General features: G+C 38.2%; 1 protein-coding gene across 9 annotated transcripts in view; it reads left to right on the top strand.

The window, feature by feature from the left end:
• The window catches only part of Zbtb37 (zinc finger and BTB domain containing 37), a 38663-nt gene that overhangs the window by 4909 nt on the left and 12173 nt on the right, over window positions 1-21581 (top strand). For 3 of the 9 annotated variants that reach the window (XM_071600297.1, XM_071600295.1, XM_071600296.1), the window contains exon 4: window positions 5206-21340. In XM_071600297.1, the coding sequence (XP_071456398.1) occupies window positions 5206-5694 (489 nt within the window). In that variant the 3' untranslated portion in view covers window positions 5695-21340. Of the gene's footprint in view, window positions 1-5205; window positions 21341-21581 lie in introns of those variants that run through there. The other 6 variants (XR_011704012.1, XR_011704011.1, XR_011704007.1 and 3 more) reach the window with 6 other exon arrangements.

The raw sequence follows: 21581 nt of genomic DNA, 5'->3' as shown, positions 1-21581 counted from the left end.
TTCCTGAATTTTTTTTTTTAAACTTTGTATTAAGGATTGAACCTAGGGATACTTTAGCAATGAGCTATGTCCCAGCCCTTTTTATTTTCTGTTTTGAGACAGGATCTCACTGTGTTGCTGAGGGTCTCGCTAAGTTGCCAAGACTGGCCTCGAACTTGCAATTCTCCTGCCTCAGCCTCCGAGTTGCTGGGATTACAGGTGTGCACCACTGTACCCAGCTTCCTGCATCTTTTATTAGACTACAGTGTTCTAAAAAGAACAGGAATATCTTCTCTTTTCTTTAGCAACTAGTATAAGAAGTTAATCAATTAATTTTGTTTTTTCTCAAGAATTTCTATAATTGAAGATTGAGCTTTTAGAAAGTGGTAACTCACCAAGTAGAACACAGTAAATTAGATACTTTTGCCTTTTAAAAGAAAGCACTCGGAGCCTGGTTTCGAACCTCAGTGCCACATAAAAATAAATAAATAAAATAAAGGCATTGTGTCCAATTACACCTAAAAAATAAATTTGAAAAAGAAAAAGCACTAATAGATTAAGATTAAGATTGCATGGATAATTTTTTTAACCTCTACATTATACTTGTATCTTGTTAGCTAAACCACTGGATGTTTATGGTATACATGGTAAAGTAGTAACAGACATTGTTACAAATTGTGATTTTTTTTTTTATAAGATTTTAGAGAAAATGTCAGGAGCTTGGAGGAAAAGTAGTTTATTCTCATAATTGGGGCCCTTTTTTTCATCTGTCATTTATGGTATGATAACCATGCAAAGATAACTGGTTAAACATATAAATACAGTAATGAGATAATCTTAGAAGCTTAATGAGGGCAGAGATAAGACAGACCAGTGAATTTTTAAAAAATTATATATATATATATATATATATACACACACACACACACACACACATATGATGTATATAGACTTCAGTAACATTTTTATGGGAATAGATGTACTTAACAGGCTGTAATTAAAATCAGTATCCACTTAAGGAAAGTGAATTAACTTTGTTTTTGTTATTTGTTTTCGTGTTTTTTGTTTCATTCTGTTTTTCTTTTTCTATTTTGAGGGGGAGAGGGTGCGGCAGAGGCAGTACCAGGGATTGAACTCAGGGACACTCAACACTGAGCGACATCCCCAGCCCTATTTTAGAGATAGGGTCTCACTCAGTTGCTTAGTGCCTTGAGATTGCTGAGGCTAGCTTTGAACACATGATCCTCCTGCTTCAGCCTCCCATCCTCCTGCCTCAGCCTCCTGAGCCTCTAGGATTACAGGTGTGTGCCACCACACCTGGCTTTTGTTTTGTTTTGTTTTGTTTTTCTTCTTCTTTAATGAGGTGTCTCACTATGTTGCCCAGGCTGGCATCAAACTCCTGAATTTAGATAATCCTTCAGCCTCAGCCTCCCAAGTAGATGGGACTATAGACACATACTACCACCCTGCCCAGCTATAAATGCAGTTTTTGAAGAAGTTGGGAAGAAGTAATTTACTCTTGTAGATAGGATAGGGATAAGAATTGGAATTCTCAAATTGTTTAGCTGGCTGAAACAAAAGGTATAAGCTATTAAGGAATGGAAAATAAGCAGTACTGTCTGGAGATGATATTAAGGGGTGATATATATGCCTAAACACGTATGAAAGTGTATTGACTCTGCTCCCCAGTTTACCCTGCTGCAAAGGACCAAAGCAGGGCAGGGATTTACATTATAAGAACCTCATTTTATTTTATTTATTTTTTCTTTTTTTTTTTTTTGTACTGGGAATTCAACCCAGGAGCACTTTACTATGGAGCTATGTCCCCAGCCTTTTTATTTTTTATTTCAAAATAGGGTCTTGCCAAGACAGCCAGGCTGACCTCAAACTTGTGATCCTTCTTCCTGCCTCAGCCTCCTGAGAGCTGGGGCTAGAGTTACGCACCAGTGCATCTGGCATTGAGGACAAATTTTGATAGACTTGAAGCACTTCTTGATTATAGGGTGAATAAACTATAAGAGACTACTGAAGTCATTCCTTTATTCAGAAACCTTCTGCAGCTTTTTCTTTTTTCTGCCATGTGAAAGTTAAAAATATTTGACCTAATTTTCCTTTTATTTATTTATTTATTTTTTTAATACCAGGGATTGAACTCAGGGATACTTAACCGCAGAGCCACATCCCCAGCCCTTTTTAAATATTTTGTTTTGAGACAGGTCTCACTGAGTTGCTTAGGGCCTCCTAAGTTGCTGAGGCTGGCTTTGAACTTGTGATCCTCATGCCTCAGCCTCTTGAGCCTCTGTAATAACAGACATGTGCCACCATGCCTGACCTTGACCTAATTTTCTACATAATTTATAATGTTTTTAACCCAATGTTTCCCATCACTCATCAGCATTCACTGTCCATCTCAAAAGATCACTTTCTCCATGTGTCACAAGCCCATCATATTATTTCTCTCACTGTGTATCTGATACCCCTCATTCTTCCTGGGTCCTCGTGGAGCTCATCTGCTAGTTCTATGTGCCCTAATTAGCCTTGTCTTTTTTGTTCGTGCTTAAACCACTATTACAGCATTTACAATAATATTGCAGCTTTACTACAGTAGCCTTTTAAATGAGATTGATCATAATGAATGATTTTTGTGATCATAGCTCATCCATATTTACTAAAATACATTACCTTCTGCATGTGGACAATACTTCTTAATGTTAGGAAGGATATTTATGGAATCACACCCTCAAGATTATAAATAATATGAATTTGGGCTGGGGATGTGGCTCAAGCGGTAGCTCGCTTGCCTGGCATGCGTGTGGCCCGGGTTTGATCCTCAGCACCACATACAAACAAAGATGTTGTGTCTGCCAAGAACTAGAAAATAAATATTTTTTAAAAAAATTCTTTCAAAAAATAAATAAACAATATGAATTTGAAGTTGGTCAGGTGCCACTGAGCAGGGAGGAAACAGGTCAGGAAAAACTTTTTTTCATATATATGTTTATGTAATATTTAATGATAACTAATAGTTACATTAAGCACATTAGTGTATAAACCCATTCAGTGCTCAAAGCAGCATGTGAGGGAGATGGTTATTATTATATTCATTTGGGAAATGAGCAAACTGAGGAATAGAATAGTTAAATTTAACTTATTTAAGGTGAAATAATAAATGGAACTTGAATTTGAATCCATGTTCCAGCACCCTTAATTATATGTAATATTATGCATTCAAGATATTTAAGGGTAGCTGGGTGTGGTGGCCAGCAGGAACTTGAATTTGAATCCATGTTCCAGCACCCTTAATTATATGTAATATTATGCATTCAAGATATTTAAGAGTAGCTGGGTGTGGTGGCCAGCATCTATTGTCCCAGTTATGCAGGAAGCTAACTGAGGAGCATTGCTTGAGTCTGGGGCAACATAGTGAGACCCTGCCAAAAAATAAATAAGCAAAATTTAAAAATATATTTTAGGGTATTATTATGTTTGATTCTCATGAGAATCCCTAAAAGTTGGCAACACTTAAAATAGCCTTTTCATTTTGTGAATGGGAGGACTAGCTTAGGGAAGTTATCCTGTGCTTTGTCCTTGATCACCTAAGACTTTTTAGTGGGATAATTCATCCTTCTTTGTGTGATTTTCATTTTGATTATCTAGAGAAATAAAGCAGAAAGAAATGTTATATAAAATGAATCAGAAATAAACTTCAGTCTTTCTCTTCAACCCTTGATTTAACATGCTGCTTCCCAAATCTGTTTCTTAACAAATCTACCTCTGTTCAAAATGCTTTATAAAAAAAGCACTGTCAGCTAACATGAAGAAAGAGACAAAACAAAAACTCAGGAGAGTTGGTCTGGAGCTGTAGCTCAGAGGTAGAGAGCACTTGCCTAGGACATGTGAGGCACAGAGTTCAATCCTCAGCACCACATAAAAATAAATTAAATAAAATAAACGTATTGTGTCCATCTACCAAAAAAAAAAAGCTCGAGATTGATAGATTAATTGCTAACTAGGTAGACTTTCTCTAGTTAATCCAGAGTCAGCTTTGACATTTTATCCTCTTTTCCTTGGTACTTCAGCCTCTGCTATACATATGTCATTCCTTCCAACATATTTTTTTTTTAATACAATAACTTAGAAGTCATAGGCTAAAAAAGTCAGTAGGTAATTTCTTTTCTTTTTAGTAGTAGATAAACACAATACCTTTATTTATTTGTTTATTTATTTATTTATTTTTATGTGGTGCTGAAGTGCTAGGTAAGCACTTTACCACTGAGCCACAACCATAGCCCCTCAGTAAGTAATTTCTGAGTAGTGAGATTTTAATACAGAATTTTTGAACCAAAAAGCATTTATAAATCTAAAATTTTAAGTAATTCTCAAAAGGAATATATTCCTTCTCCCTCCCAGCTTTCAGATAGGAGAAACCTCACTCTGAAATCAGATAAACTTTGAGTAATGTTTTATTTTCTTTTTGTTTTGTTTTGCAGTAATGAGGATTAAACCCTGGGGTGCTCTACCACTGAACTACATCATGATCCCTCTTTATTTTGTTTTGAAACAGGGTCTCACTAAGATACCAAGACTGGCTTCCAACTTGTAATTCTACTGTCTCAGCCTCCTCAGTAACTTGGATTACAGACATGCACCACCATGCCCAGTTTGAGGAGTTTTTAGAATGAAGATAATCTATTGATATGGTATCAGAATATTTCGGGGTAGAAAGGCATATCATCACCTATAAATTATATACATTTTTATAAAGTTAGCTGCTGCTGGTTGAAGTATGGTAATAATGATGTCATAAATATAATTTATATTATGTTTGCCATTATCTCTTCTGTACTGTCTGACACAGTATCCATTGGCTGTTGTCATATGTGGTGTTTGAATTTATATTTCAGTTAGTCAAAAACTGGGTATGGTGGTGCAGGTTTATAATCTCAGCTACTTAGGAGATTAAGGCAGGAGGATGGCAAGTCTGAGGACAGCCTGTATAACTTACCAAAACCCTATCTCAAAAAGTAAAATGTAAGAAAAGAGCCAGGGAAGAAGCTCAAGGGTAGAGCACTTGCCTAGCACACATGAAACCCTGGGTTCAATCCCCAGTGCCATTAAAAAAATATATACACACACACATACATATATAAATATAGAGAGAATATTTTGATTGCTTTTAACATGTATGCTTAGTTTATTCTTGCTTATTTTCCTCTCCTGGAACAGGTAGAAGAATCAGCAATGATGGGAGTAAGTGGCTATGTGGAGTATCTCCGAGAACAGGAAGTATCTGAACGGTGGTTCCGATACAATCCCCGTCTCACCTGCATCTACTGCGCAAAATCTTTCAACCAAAAGGGGAGCCTAGACCGCCATATGCGCCTACATATGGGGATCACACCATTTGTCTGCCGCATGTGTGGCAAGAAGTATACCCGGAAAGATCAGCTGGAGTATCATATACGCAAGCACACAGGCAACAAGCCCTTTCATTGTCATGTCTGTGGCAAAAGTTTTCCCTTCCAGGCCATCTTGAATCAGCACTTTCGTAAAAACCACCCTGGCTGTATACCCCTGGAGGGGCCTCACAGCATCTCTCCTGAAACAACTGTCACATCTCGAGGACAAGCTGAAGAAGAGTCACCTTCCCGGGAAGAGACAGTTGCTCCTGGGGAAACTGCCCAAGGCTCTGTGTCCACCACTGGGCCAGATTGAGACATTGAGGGGGAGGGGGCAGACCCTCTTCCCCTTTGGGCCGTAAACAGCCTGCATCAGGGCCATGGACTGGTACTTAGATTCACAAAATGTCACCTCATTAAACCAGAAGATGCTCCCAAGATGTTGCCAAACTAGAGGATCAACAATATACACAGAAGCACTAAAGGCTCTTCCCCTCCTCCTTCCCTCCTCACACTTTGGAAAAAATCAAGCAAATCAACTTTCTAATTCAGGGATCAACAGCCTTGGTTTGTTAACTTTATAAGAAAAACATTTTTTTTAGCAAAACTATGATAAATGGTCATTTATCTACCAGTTGTGTTTGAACACTGTACTTTGGTCCATAACATCTTGGTGGCTGTAATTGCCAGGATCTAAAAAATGCAACAGGAGTCTTGGCCATCTGAAGCAGCCAGCCACGAGAGAGAAGGAGGTAGTCATGATGGTGAGGAGGAAGAATCTCTCCTCTTCCTTCCCTGCCAGAATGTGCATTTTCACATCAAGAAAAAAAGAGTGAATACTGGTGGTTCTTACTGTTCTGCAAGGTTAGACTTTATCTTTGCCCTGACTAGGCATCTGATACTTTGCCTGATCGACTCATGTCGTCAACCATCTTGGAGCAGTATTCTAGTGGGCAGCCTCACCTGAAGCACTTTAGGCACCTGGAAGTAAAATGAGTAGCAAAGTGTTTGCAATAGGTATAGCTGCACTTGGGGGCTTGAGTGATGTATTGAGGAAGAGAGGAGCAGGGAAGGAAGTGTTTCCATGTTTTACAAATGTTGAACAGCACAGAGCCAAACTGCAGCTTCCTGACTGGTATTTGTACAGCGTAGTGCTCATGAATCCTTTGGTGTTAAGGAAATGGCTCTAGTTCAGATGAATTAACCTGTTAGGCTGACTACCAAAGTTTCATCCAGTCTCTTTGGCTCCTAGTTTCACATAACAGCAATATTGTACATCAGAAATGTCACTTTCCAGTGAATTGAGCCTGGGTTGTATTTTTAAATCCACAGGTCGTCACGTTTGATAACTTTTATATGAAGTTTTAGACACATTTTTCCTGCAATATTGTGGTTGAAGAGATTTAGCACTATTATTCTTACTGCAACCACAATTTCATTTACTTCTACATATGTAGTAGTTTATATTTTCAGTCCAATGAAGAACCTCATTTAAATCTATGTCTCGAGTCTGCAAACCTAGAAATTCATAAACCAACCATCAGCAAATTGCTGCTGACTCCAAGAACTTTGATTTTTAATAACGTACCACAGGGCACTTACCAGAAAACATCATGCACAATCATGTTGCAATAAATGATCAAGGGATCAGTTTTGATCAGGTTTGGTTACTTAATCATTCCTAAGATTTTTAAAACTTCAAGGGAACTTTTTAGTAATTCTGGGTTTTTCTGAGATTCTTAATCCAGCACTGAGATAAAGAACTTACCAAACATGTAGAGCTTTTGATGCCCTGATTTACATGGAGAGAGAAAAGAGAAAATATTGGAACATTAAGGGATGCAGGCAAAGAAATGCTTAAAACTCACAGTGCAAATAACAAGAGAAAAATCACTTCTCTTGATTTTTTAAAAAAATTTAAATATGTAATGGTTTAACAAATTGTTTTGTGCAGAGACATAGATGATTGTGAAAGAGATTTGGGAGAAGGCTGGTCATTCCTGCACTGGTGAGCCATTTGTGAGAATGTTAGTCACGTGCTCCTTTCCTGAGGATATTTTGTGGTACATGGAAAGGTGGATAGAAAAGATTTTTTTTTTTTTTTTGGTGATAAATTAGAATGCAAAGCGTAGCTTTAAGCAATCTGAGAATTGTACATATGCATACAGCTGCATTCTTTCACTAGAGGAAGGTTTTCTCTTCTGGAAAAGTGTAGAAATTCATCTTTTAGAGGAATGTGATGTTGCTGCCATTTGATAAGAGCCTACCCTGAAGGGCAGCATTGAGGTTATGTCGGCATTCAGGTTACCCAATGGGTCCTTCTCCTCCCTTGTTGGGCAACAGCATGCTAGGGTGAAAACTGTCCCATAGAGCAATATTAGGAATTGGCTGTGCTCTGTGGCATCGAAAACATGGAGTTGAGATTAGACTCACATCCTTAGGAAAAAGTCTCAGCAGTCAAGAGGCTTTCAGTGACAAAATTTGCCATTACTGCATAGGCAGGGATGGGAAAGACAGAAGATGGAGCTTTTAAGCCTACCAAAAAAGTTTTCAAGTTCCCTCCTACTTCTGAGAAATAGTATGTGGAAAAGTTCTGTATTGCTTTGTTAATTTCTTAGAATATATATGAGAAAATAGAGTTTTTACACTATTACCAAATTGTAAAGGTGAAGTGCAGTAATTTCTGTAACAAGAAACTGCAGCATCTGGCAGTGCTCCATCCAGGGTTAGAAACAAACATCCTGCCTAAGTAGGGTCTAAGTGGTATGCAGATGCTGTGCTTTTACGGGGTTCCCCTCCCTTTTCATTCTCCTCTTACAGGTTTTTACTGTGTTGATACTGTGAATGGAGCACTTCCTGGTTATCTAGGACCACATTAGCACAATCAGGTTGGCTCGTTCTCTCCCCTTAGGCTTTGCGAGAGCCATGAAATTCCTGAAAATTCAAGCCAGGCTAGCTTGTAAACAAATTGAAGCTTCTAAAAGCAATTTCCCTAGCTTAGTTAGAAGAGAGATTATTCTAATTATCTATCCAAGATTCTTATCCAGGTTCACTGTGATTTCTGTCCTATTTCTTAGCTAACATCACTCTTAGGGTCATAGGAGTTTAAGTTCTATGTACATTAATGAATACTTGTATTGGTGGGTGCATGGACAATACCTCTTAAGGACATACTAAATGGACGTTAGCTAATGCTGAAAACTCGTTACCAAACTTTAACTTGCACGTGTCACCTTGTGAAGAGAACAGCATTAGCAGTGAGAGCTAATTCATCATTAAGTACCAGTGCCATGAGATTGCAAACACTGGGACTGTTTTCATTTATTGAGTGGCACTTAATAGCAAAGGAGCTATCCAGTATTCTCTGCAGAAGAAGACATATGGCAACATATTAACCTATTTTCATTTTAGGATGTACCTTTCATTCTCTCTGAACTCTGATATCTGTATAAAATGTAGCATTGGCATGATGGTGACACTGTACTTAGGCAGAAAGGCTCTTTCTAATGACTTGTTCTCTCTCTTTACTCAAAACCATATTTACCTCTGAACTGCGTTGAATTTTACTTTATGTAACTTGCAGTCTACCCCACACCATTTATTACGCTAAAGAGTTAATTCTAAGGGTGAATGTATAAAAAAAATAGTTTGAAAAGGATCAAGATTGGAAAAGAAGAGAGATAGCAGTTAACATTTTCCTGTGTTTTGGCACTTTCTCGTGTTTCAGGTTCCCTCTATCAGTGAAGCAGGACTTTACAAAGGTGGTATGAAAGTAGACCTAGGTTGTTTCCTCATTTCATAGTTGACGACTGACTTTGGTTGGAAGTTATCTGGTGGAGTGTGAAATTTGGAGCTTCATTTCTAATAGCTGAGTGATTTGTGATTGTGAAATGACTTTTACAAAGTTTTAGCTGTTACATGACACTAATTATGTTTCTTTTAATGGGTGAAAACTACATTTTGTTTGACTAGAAGATCAAATTCCAAGAAATGAAAGAAATGGAGAAAGAAAAGTAAATGCAATTGAGTCTTAATCACAGTGGAAAAGGCATCAGAAAGGAGTCAGAATCCTAGATGTTCGTTTTTCAGATACAGCAGGCATGATTTTTTTCTCTTCTCAATTGTTCTTCTCCTTATTTGTTCAAAGAATGACAGATGAGTCTTTATTGAACTTACTCTTTAAAAGTGCAGTTCTTTACTTATGCCATATGAGAAATTGTTTAAAATGTTGAAATAAGCTGGGTACAATAGTACATGCTTATAATCCTAACAACTTGAAAAGCTGAGGCAGGAGGATCACAAGTTCAAGGCCAACTTTGGCAGTTTAGTGAGACCCTGTCTCAAAATAAAAAAATGAAAGTCTAGGGGTAGCTTAATGGTAGAATGTCTCTGAGTTCAATTCCCAATACTGCAAAAAATAATTAATAAACCATTGAACTAATTTGTTAGCTAAGATTTAGAAAAGGGACAATAAGCAATTTTCAGGTAGATTCCTAATTTTAAGAACGTACCCCTTAGCAAAGTATCCCTAGGGCTTATGGTCAGGGTTCAGCAAACCATAGCCCTGGACTCAAATCTTAAGGCCACCTACTGTATAAAGAAAATCATGTTAGATGATTACAGGGCCACACCTGTTCACCTAGGTATTGTTTACAGTTTCTTTCTACTGTAATGATGAAGTTGAGTACATGAACAGCAAAGCTTGAAAATATTTACTGTCTAGAATTTTGACAGAAAAATTTGCAATCTCCTGAATTAGATTTAGAAGATTTGCTCCCCAAATTTGTTATAATAGTTTGATCAAAGTTTTATATTCATACCGTCATGTTAAGCATCCATTTCTTTCTTTCTCTCTCTCTCTGTCTCCCTCCTTTCACCCCCTCTCTCCCTCTCTGTCTCTCTCTCTCTCTCTCTCTCTCTCTCTCTCTCTCTCTCTCTCGGCAGTTTTGGGGACTGAACTTGGGGTCTTGTACAAGCTGAACAAGTGCTCTACCACTGAGCTATATCCCCAACCCCTTTTTAAAAGTTGTTTTTAAACAGGCTTTCACTAAGTTGCTGAGGCTGGCCTCAAACTTGCCATCCTCCTGCCTCAGCCTTCTGAGTCACTGGGATTATTGGCATGCCACCACACCCAGCCAATGAATAGGTATTTTGATTCTTATCCAAAGCACAGTTTCCTAGATTAGAAACCTGTAACTTTTCCTTCTTATAAATCTTCAGTTTAATTTCCTCAAGTAAACTTACTCTATTCCTATGTGGAGTAGTAAAAAGCCAAATTTTTCTCCCTTTTTGTTTTTATCTTTTTCTGGATATTTTAAAATAGTGAAACAATCTTGTTTGACTTATATTCCTATCTGTGTTGTTGTCTGTAATTCTTTTGAGCTTATATTGGACCATTACATTTTTGCTTTATGAATCTTCATTCTTAGTGTTAAGATAGCTTACCTATATCAGATGGGGATAAAATGGAAAATGTTAGGGTGTTAATAAACAGAAATCCATGCAAGAGGAAATATAATTGCTTCTTGGAAGCAGTATGTGAGCTTCTGAATTTAAATGTTTTTATTTGGACAAAGTTTTCCAGACCATGCTGAAATAGTCCCATGAGTTTGATTTTTTTGTTGTGAGTCCTATCAGCATATGCAAAGTTCAGGTAGGTAAGTGTCTCTTATAGGGTACCTCCTCATGCTTAAAGTTGCCCTCTTCTAATTGGATATTTGTAAATTTTAATATGACATATTCTCTGAATAATAGGTAATCCTCATAAAGTTCCAGAATGTTTGCCTAGATTAGATCTGCCTTCTCTTAGAGCACTTATACCATAGTAATCATGGCTTCTTAGTATTTGAGAGTATTAATTTTCTGATTTACCTGGAATTCTGATTAATCTGGGATGTAGGACTTGTGAGAGAAATTGAAACTGAAAGCATTGGAGTTTGCTAAGCATTGTGATTTTTGATAATTTGCAGTCTTTTTCCTTCTTTGCTTCCTACTTTTTTTTTTTTTCCTGTCTTCAGACTTGTTAATTTTATTTTATTTTTTGTGTTTTGCAGTGGTGCTGGGGATCAAACCCAGGACCTCATGCTGTATAGACTTCTTGTTTTCAAATGGTGCTTTTCCAAGGGCCAGTCTCTTTACATATAAAGTAAGTAGGCTTTCTTGCTCAGGACAAGCTGGAGTTGAATATTATGAGTACTTTGAAACATCTGAATTTGTTACATTCCAAAGAAAGTAATTATTGATAGGGACCATGATATCCAACCTGAAAGATGTCTGCACAGATTATCCAGTTTTATTGTCTATGCAGACTTGTCTTTCTTCAACTGTGACACACAGCATTGCTTAAGAAACGTTACTTGAAATCTACATCTTATAGGGGGTACATATGTAAATAAGTTTCCTATCTTATGTCTGTCCCGTTACCTATGTAACAAATACTTCTCATCCTAACCAATGAAAGGAAACCCACTAGCTCAAAAAGCAGAAGCTTTAAACAACAAAGCTATTAGAAAGTCAGAGCACTTAATGGAAAAAAAAAAAAAAATGCTTGTTATCTTTATGTCTACTCAGTAGGTCCTGTTGAAGAGGCTAGAATGCACCATCCAGTTAGGAGAATCTCGTGTTCAGCACCTCATATGGCCTCCCACAATTTAATATACTGTGAAGCTTAGGATCTGAATTAATCCATAATGCCAGAAGTTAAAAGTATCTGTAGGACCCTGTTTCCTATTTGAAATCACGCGTCTTCCATAATAGATAATATATAGGAGAAGCTGTTCCATTAAATAAATATTAAGTACTTTGGTACTAGGCAGCATGCCTGGAATTTGTATAACAAAGTTGACTTTAGACATAGTTTAAATGTGACTTCCCAGACTTGAGAGTCCTAAACTTGCTTTTGGAGTCTGGGATATATGCTTTTAAAAAGCCTGCACTTTTCACTACAGAGATAATATTCAAAAAGAAAAGTCCAGAATTATCTGTACTGAGTGCTTTAGAGGCATAATTGTAGTCAGTCCAGTAATCCTATGAGGTGATAACAGTATTAAAAATAGCCAACTGTTTTATATGCTTGTGTGCTTAGTTCTGTATGCTTTACCTTACTTAATGCATCCAAAACTTAGAACACTCCCATTTCCTCATTTTAGAGGAAAAGAAACAAGCATATCTTGAGCAACACAGCCTAACCTGACACTTAATAGTCTGTGTTACCTCTAGTAGGTGAAATTATTCCACATTTTATAAATGAGGAACCCAACAGGCCCAAGGTTACATACTGGTAAATTGCAGAGCCAGTATTTACCAGTCTTATTCCAAAGACCAGACCATCTTCACTACTCGTGTCATTTGCTTATGAGTTAGGATGAGCTGGATTATACAGTAGCCAATATGGTACTTGTTTTTGTGAATTTGTAATTGAAGAGTAAATGATTACAAGAGCTCTTCAAAAGATAATGCCATTGGTTTCTGAGCAGATCTGAATGGTAAATGTTTGCTGGGGATATTGCCCACTGATTCAGATGAATCACCCATTTGCTAGGTCTAATTGTGAGTGAGTAAATTAGTACCAAGGCAAATATTAAAAAATATTTTCCAGTTATCTCTTGCTGTACAATGAACTACTCTAAAGCTCAATGACTTAAAACAACCACCATTTCAAATATCATGATTTTGTGAATCAGAAGTTAAGGGCTTTCTGGACAATTTTCTGCTTCCTATGGTGATGCCTCAGTTCACTTGGTGGTATTCAGCAGATGTTGGACTGGTCTGGAGGGTCCAAGATGATCTCATTCACATGCTTGATACCTTTTGTAGGGAGAGTTGCAAGGTTGGACCCAGCAGGGCTTCTCTCACTTTTCACTGTATATCAGGTACTCTCTATATATTCTTCATGAAGGCACTCAGATGTAATGTGGCAGCACAGGCTTCTGAGATGCTGGGTAGAAAGTGCCAGTCCTCTTAAAGGTCCATAACTGTCAAGAGTCACCATCTTACTATTTTCAGAGAAGTCTGGTCAGCTCAGATCTGAAGTGAGAGGAAGTACCCTACCATTTTATGAAATACAAGTCAGGGATTTGGAACCTTTAATATCTTACATGTAGCATTAGGTTGTTTTTTTCTTAATTCTTCTATCAATTGTTAGTAACATGGAAACCATTTATTCTGTCTACTGTTGGTCAGTAAAGGATCTACAGGGAGAATGAGACAAACACCTGCAGCACATATCCTTAGTTGCTCACCTCCTCCCAAGTTTAATTTATAGCAAAATTTCCATTTTTTTCATTTTGTGCTGTATTCAAAGTTGTGAGCATTTGCCCGTATTTGCTGTGAAGCCACAACTATTAATGCTGATCCAAATAAACTCCAGAGTAAAAAGCTTACTGTTGGAGAATTTGGTTTATTAGAAATGACAGCCAAATTTTACATCTACAAATGGGTGGAAACTCCTATGGTATGGAAAAATATGGCTACTAATTTGTTTTTAATAGGAGTTTCTATTGTGTGACTGGATGGATCGTATTGTTACAATACTAAAAGTTTTACCTGTTTGTCTTGGTCTCTTCTATACCTCCACACCTCTGGCATAATTTTGTGCTTGACTACCTTTTATTCGGGAAAATCTATTGCCCTGTTTTATATTTCATTAATCTTTACAAATTAGCAGTTGCTACTAGCTTCTGTCATTCTAAATAAATCACTGAAGTTTTTGATTTGGGGCTACATTTATCAGATTTAGCATGCTTTATTTAAACTCTTGCTGACTCATAATAATAATTAGGAAAAAATGAGACTATTCCTGCCTTGAGAAGAAATATGAGCAGAGAGTGAATTTTAGTCTGTGAACATTCATCCCCAAAACAAAACATGAAGAGAAAAAAAAGTTTTTTTGAGATTATCTACTCCCTGGGCAGTGGATCCTGGAGAATTAGTTGTAGAGACTTCTTACTGGCCAGCTCCAGTTGTCGAATAGAAAGAGATCTCTGTCTAAAGTCAGGCCTCAGGAATTGCAATTTTGCAGGAAATAAAAGAGGTGCTCATGGCCAAAGACTTAATTTCAGGCTCTACAAAATGCTGGGAAGGGAAAAAGACATTTGGCATTTGCAGTGGATAACCAGAGAGGAAATGATTAAGGTTATTCTAAAGCATAAAGATTAATCACATTTTATCATGTTGAGATTGGGGCAGAGGCTGGGGATATAGCTCCATTGGTAGAGTGCCTGCCTCTCATGCACAAGGCCCTGAGTTCAATCCCCAGCACCACACACACACAAAAAAAGATTGGAGCAACGTTTTAATATGTGAAAATAACAGTCTTAAAACTCTTTTTGATCCTCATTTCCACCCTGGCATAATCCACTTACCTCAAAATCTGCCCTTTGTGACAAAGAAAGCCTTTGAAAACAGTCCCAAGGAATGAAAATCTTTATGTTATAGCTTTTGGGCCCTCTCTAGGTTCTCTGGGTGGTTGCACGAGAAATAAGCTCTGTGGTCTTGAAATGAAAAAGAACAAGATCAGAAAAAAAAGGAATCTTATAGATTGACATTATTTTCTTTCTTTTCAGCATCACAAGTCTAAACCATTTCAAGCCAATCACAACAACTCAAGTGAGTAGAAATTGCTTAAGGTTTAGATGTGTGCTTTTAGCCACTTCTTGAAGCAGATATTGATGACATATTTGAAGGTGATCTACCGAGTTTTCTATAGAGTCATAGGAACTCTAGTGGTTAAGAACCACTCAGAAACAGAAATGTTTTGCAGGGACAAAGCTTAAAATGTTTCCTCTGGAAGCCAAGTGCTAAAACAGAGGTTACTAAAAGTGTGGCTAAATCCACCCCTGGAATGGCTATCAGATAGCATAAATATTTAGAATTTATATGGTATTTCTAATATTTTTACAAAAATAATTTTAAATCATGTAACTTGAATTTTTTAAGAATTAGCCTGTTTTCTTTTTGGAAAATTGGCCCAGGAAAAATAGCACTAATATAATTCCAAATGTATATGCATGTGCATTGAACACAGAATGGTATACTAAAGATAGTTCACACAAATAACTTTTGTGGGAAGTTTAGCTATTTTCTTAATAACTTTTCATAAATGTTTATAAATATATTTACTCATCCACCATGAGCTTGGTAGCATAGAAGCATTTTGTTAGCTGTCTTATTGATTCTAAAAATCAAATTCTTGGCATAGTAGGCTGTGACAGATTTTTGTTAACTTTGTATTTTGGCTAAGAAAATTATTTCTTGCACTTTCTATTTATAAAGATACTATAACACAATGTACCCACTTAGTGCAGCTGTTCTTTAGAAACAAAAGATGTAGGTGTTACAAGGAAATATATGTCTAGAACCCTGGCAAAACTAAAGCCCTTGGAAAAATAAATGTGGCTTGCATCTACCTGAGAAGGACTGGGGATTGATATGAGATTTAGTTGAAAGTAGCTGTGGGTAGGCTTCCTGTGGCTGTGAATGGCAGTATTGCTGAGTTGCCAGCTGTATGTATTCGCGTTTATGTACACATGTGAGAAAAAGGTATTTAATGAAGGCAGATAAGTCAGTGTAGAATATTCTACCTCCCACTAGAGACTGAGCACATTCAAGATTGCCCTTAGGCAGGAGCTGGATTCCCTCAGCTACTGTCCACCCCCTTTCTCTTCCATAACTCACTTCAGCTCCTCTACCTCTGAGCACTTGGCTGAAGAAAGAGTGGTGCTTTCTGAAGCAAGCAAAGGATAACCAGGCCCAGAACACAGGCTGCAGTGTCTGAAATTCTTATTATGTGCAGATATTAATGTTTTATGTGTTGCCGAAATGAAAAGTGTCGGGACACTGAGGCTTAACTCTTCTATCCACTGGCTTCTGCTTGCCAAGATAGCCTGTGGAGGTGGGCGCCATTTGTTTTTAAGGATGCACCCAGTGCTTTCTAATGAGGTGAAATATTTGTTTGAGTGCCAGTTTTCTTTTTTCGTTGCCATTTGTGGTCCATTTTGGCAGGACTGGCATATTAACCATCTTTCCCTGATAATGAGTCTCTGCCAATATCTTACATGGATGTGTGCATGACAAAGGTTTTCAGATGAGCTGTTTTGCTTTTAATCACTCCAAAGAGAAAGTCTTGTTTTTATTGCTGATACTGTTGTAATAGACAAGATGGCTTCACCTGAACGGAGATTTGGTTTTAGTAATAAAAGGCCTTTAGGCAGACCTAATATTAAAGTCCAGTGTAGCATTCAACTGATTTCCTGTCTGGGGCATTAGCACATAACACACTGAGTCCAGTCAGCCTGCCTATCTCTTGAACACTTGCGACTGCCACGGGTTAGGGCTGGCCTCAGCAGTCATCCTCGAGTGTGTTCCACTTCTTCATTCCTGTGGTGTGATTGGTGGTGTTGTCTAACAGGGATTCTCTATTAGGAGTGGAAATGAGAGCATGATCCATTTCAGATGTTTTAGGGGTCACTTTAGGGCACTAATAGATAAGTACTGGTAAGCAAGTGGGGAGTAGAGAACATGTAAACTTCCAAAGAAGGGTTACAATGGATAGAGTAATTCCTGCTGGAACGCAGCATGAATCCTGAGGAGATGAGATGGCGAACCATGTGAATCTGTTCCCCACAGCTCTGTCTAACTGTAGACTAGTTCTCAGCCTAACAGCCATGCTAACATGCTAGACTCAGGAATTAATTCCTGCTTAGGAAAAATTTTCCCTCTGGCTTTTTGATTGATTGTGCTCAGAGTCTTGTCCCAGGCTTGCCTCCTTATGTTTTGCTATAATTCATACTTAAGGTGCAGACTTAACCTAAATCAGTACTTTACTGTTGATGTTGCTGCCTATTCTGGACAAAGGGATTAATTAGGGGAAAAAAAGTGAGAAATACCTAGGTAGTTTCATTGAAGCATATTAAATCCATGAGTCTAGAAGGAAGCCATAGATTTTTAACTCCCTCTGGCTTGGATGAACACTGAACTTATGCTTTCTATTAAGAAACCTGTTAACCTAGGCCAGTGGTTCTCTATCTTAGATGAGACCCCTTCTAGACATTCACATTTAATTGGTCTGTTGTGCAGCTTGGGCTTTAAAATCTTCCTGTTTCAGGCATGGGGTGCACACCTGTAATCCCAGCTGCTCCCAAGGGTGAGGCAGGAGGGTTGCAAATTTGAGACCAACCTCAGCAACTTAGCAAGACCCTGTCTCCGAATAGAAAGGTCTATGGATGTAGCTCAGTGGTGGAGCACCTTGGGCTCAATACCCAGTGCCAAAAAAAAAAAAAAAAGATTCTGATATGCAGCCAGGGTGGGGAATCACTGCCGAACTAGATAATCTCAAGCTAGTTCTCTTGTCATAAAATATCTTGATTGATATCCTGGCATTATAGAGGGCCAAGGGTCAGATGATAAATGATACATCCATTTCTCCTCAGAGTAATTCTGGACGGAATTGTTGTGATCCATCCAGCTTCTTCTCTAAACCAAATACTGAGTGTGCCTGAGTAAGCAAAACAAATTTGTGATGTGAATAGAGATTTCTTTCTTTTTTTTTTTTTTTTGGCAATCATGGATTGAACCCAGGGGGTATTCAACCACTGAGCTACATACATCCCTAGCCCTTTTTGTTTGTTTGTTTTTTGTTTTTGAGACAGAGTCTCACTAAGTTGATTAGGGCTTCGCTAAATTGCTGAGGCTGGCTTTGAGCTTTCGATCCTCCTGCCGCAGCCACAGCTTCCCTGAGTCGTTGGGATCACAGGCTTATTGGGGGTGGGAAGGTTGAGTAGAGATTTCTCAACTCTGGTAGCTGAAATAGAGTCCTTGAATGTATTAAAAGAGCTATTTGTAAACAGTGACGTAGCATTGGTGATGGGGAAGAGAAGGATCATGCTTGGGGCCATCTTGATACATTGTCTCCTGGTTTGTCTTCTCAGTGGGATTTCTGTGTTAAGTGACTCACTTTTCCTTGACTTTCTTTGTAAATGAAATTAACTAAGGCATAAATGTTTCTGATTATTATATGAAATGTGAAATGAGTTATTTTAGCATCTTTGTTCCAGTATGACAAAAGACATCACCCAGTAATTCCCAATGAGATTCCATATCTTCCATTCTTCTTACCCCAGGTAGTAAAGGTGTGTTTTTCATGGCAGTCAGGGTTTGTTACTGCCTTTGGCAACCTCACACCTGGTAATAGGGAGGGGAGAATTGTTGCATTACCCTTAAAAAGTGAGAACCACTGTCCAAATTAACTAGCCACCAAGTGACTTCTAACTCATGAAAGAAATTTGTTTGTTTAAGAGCAAGTTCAAATATAGCAGTCTTGTCTTCTCAGTATTCTCAACACCACAGAAAATTTCATTCATGTATTATGTATAACTTATTGATAATTTGAACTTCAAATAGGTGGTGTGTGCAAAAAGAAAAAGTAGGTTGAGGAAAAAGTTGATTAGTGCAGAGGACTGGGTTAGCATTTGACTATGAAGTTGGTTTGAAGTGCATTTAGGCCTTGCTGTTGCTCAGCATGTCAGTGCCATGGTGTCATCAGACAGGCCTTCTGACCTTAGATTTGCTGAAGTCTTCCTATTAGTGAAAAGACAAAAGCAACAGCCTGTGGGACTCCAAAAAGAGTAGCCCCTGAAGAACATTATGGAGTACTGTGAAATATTGCTGAACTTTATGCAAAGTATATCGCACTGGAATTTTAAGATTTTGAGCAGGGGAGAATGGTGGGGGAGGATGGGGAAACAGTAAAAGATTAATTATAAACACGTACTATGTTTTAAACAAGGAATGAAACAAATTCCTTAAAAGGAATTTCCCAGATGGACTGTGAAGTTAGGTCAACCTCTGCCCTAGTGAGTTGGCTTGCTGATCCCTAAACCTCTAGGGAATCCTTTCTGAAACAACTAAGCAAATACTAGCCTGACCACAGTCCACCACTGCCCATCCTCCTGCCCTAGCAAAGGAAAACGTTCCCATATTATAGGCTAACGAAGTGTGTGTTCCAGCTCATCCACCAGCTTTTCATCTGCCTAGATATACATGCACAATTCTTAGCCTGTCACATTATTTTGTGATCCAATAGCAGAACTTAAAATGGATTCACTAGTTCAGTCAGGAACGTCAGTATCTTCCTTTCCCTTAAAGAAACCTTAAAATCAGAACTCTGGATTTTTGGCCTGTCAGCCTACTTGAGTAAAGGGAGAAATAGGGAGAACATTCAGATTTCCTGGTTCCTCATAATTTGGGGATGGAACCCACTTATGCACTGCCTCCCGAGACACAAAGAGAAGGTTGAGGGTTCAAAGATAGAAAAGTCAGTGTAGCAGAAATGTGGTTTCCTTCAGATGGACACAGTCTGAAAGAAATCCAACTGTTCTCTATGGTGCTTATACGATGGGTGACAGCTCTCCCCATCTACCTGTCCCTGGCACTGTGCCTTCCCACTGGTCACTGTGAAAAGCAGATCACACTGGACTCAGAGGCCAGAACCCAGGACGAGTTTCCCCTTCTCACCTTGAACCCATCACTTTGTACAGCTTATAATGTAGCATTTAACTTCTCTTTGGGAAACTTGGTTCCCCACTCCCCACCAATAAATGATAAAGCATTGAGAGTAAAATAGAAAATAAGTCTCTGGTGGTAGCTATCAAATAAAGAGATCATAGGAAGATTTCACTCCCCTACAGTTGATATTGATAACAAGAATCAACTGTGCCTGCTTCTTCCTGAGTTTCTAAAGGCTACTGTAGTATATATAAGTAACGTAACAGTTTTTCACAACTTGCTATTATTTTCACAACTTGGATTCGTATTAAAACAGACAATCAGTTTCTAAAATGTTACCCTGGAAGGGAATGGGATAGAGTATTTTTAACTAAGAACCTACCAGTCTGTTTTTTCCTTTTGAAAAACCCTAACATTTGAGACTTGTGTCTTTCATCTGCAGCAGCTACTCCATTAATAATACAGATGCCTCCGAAAGGCCTGCGAGCCAGGATGCCGGACTGGCCTTTCGCATCTTATTTCCTAAGACTATCTGTTTTTATCATGTCCTTAATTATAAATACCTATATATAGGGTTAGGACTTTCACCCCACCCTCCCTTAACCATAATCACTTCAGTGTGAATCACCACCTCTCCCCTGTCCCCTTTACTGAAAAATGCACTTTAATTCCTAAGGAGAGTGGCTGTTCTGGCTCTGAAGCCAGAGTACTTCAGGAGGAGAGTGGAGGAGGGAGAACTCTTGCCAGACCCATCAGATTAACCAAATGTCTTATTGTGAACACACAAATAATATCCATTTTTAAGCTGCCCCCACCTACTCCCTGCCAAAGGGAGAAAGAAACAACCACCAAGTTGAAATTGTTCAAAATGCCTACACTGATTTTGGAAATTTCACTGGAGGGAAGAAAAGGAAAAAACCTAACACTAGGTGATTTTGTCAGCTACCAAATTGTGAGGAACTTCTGTTTGTTTTGTGGGAGGCCGAGGGGTTTTTTTGATTAAAATTCAAGTGATATGATCCAGAATTGCATCGTCCCCAAGTATCAGGTTGGTTCTCCCTTACTTTGACAGGTGTCCTCGCACTCTCCTCCTGCAGACTGTCCTTCCCCTGGTGACAAGCCAGTTATTCTTGGAGGGTAGCATGTCTCCTAGAACCCCAGGAGCCCTGTGGTGTTGGGGAGGGGGGCGGGCAGCAGGGTGGGGGAGGGCAATTCCCAGAAGAATTAAGATGTGGGTTTATATGAACATATTTAAAGCAGTTTAGCAAAAGCTTTCTCGTTGAACAGCTTTAAGAACAATGTGAATGAAATCTTAGCAACTTGGTTAGTAATCCGAAAAGTCTATTAATGTATACTTGAAATTCTGTTTGTATGAAAATGCATTTTCCTCTTTATTTTAACACTGTGTAAAAGACTATTATGCATGTGAGTGGTTTGAGAATTAAATGGTTTAATACTCAGATTTGAATCTGTCTTTTCTGTATATAGAGATCAATTTGTTTATGTTTTTGGAAGTTTTTAATGTGATGGGAATATTGAGAATTCCAGTTAGCCCTACCTTTTCAGGATCGATCTTTCTTTCTTTGTTTGTTTATTTCTTTCTTTTATTTTTTTTTTCTTTTGTACCAGGGAGTGAACCCAGGGATGCTTAACCATTGAGCCACATCCCCCAGCCCTTTTGAGACAGGGTCTCATTAAGTT

This window comes from Marmota flaviventris, chromosome 12 (assembly GCF_047511675.1).
Source record: "Marmota flaviventris isolate mMarFla1 chromosome 12, mMarFla1.hap1, whole genome shotgun sequence".
Classification (NCBI taxonomy): domain Eukaryota; kingdom Metazoa; phylum Chordata; class Mammalia; order Rodentia; family Sciuridae; genus Marmota; species Marmota flaviventris.
Note: the sequence above shows the minus strand (reverse complement) of the source record. Positions and strands in the feature narration are given on the sequence as shown.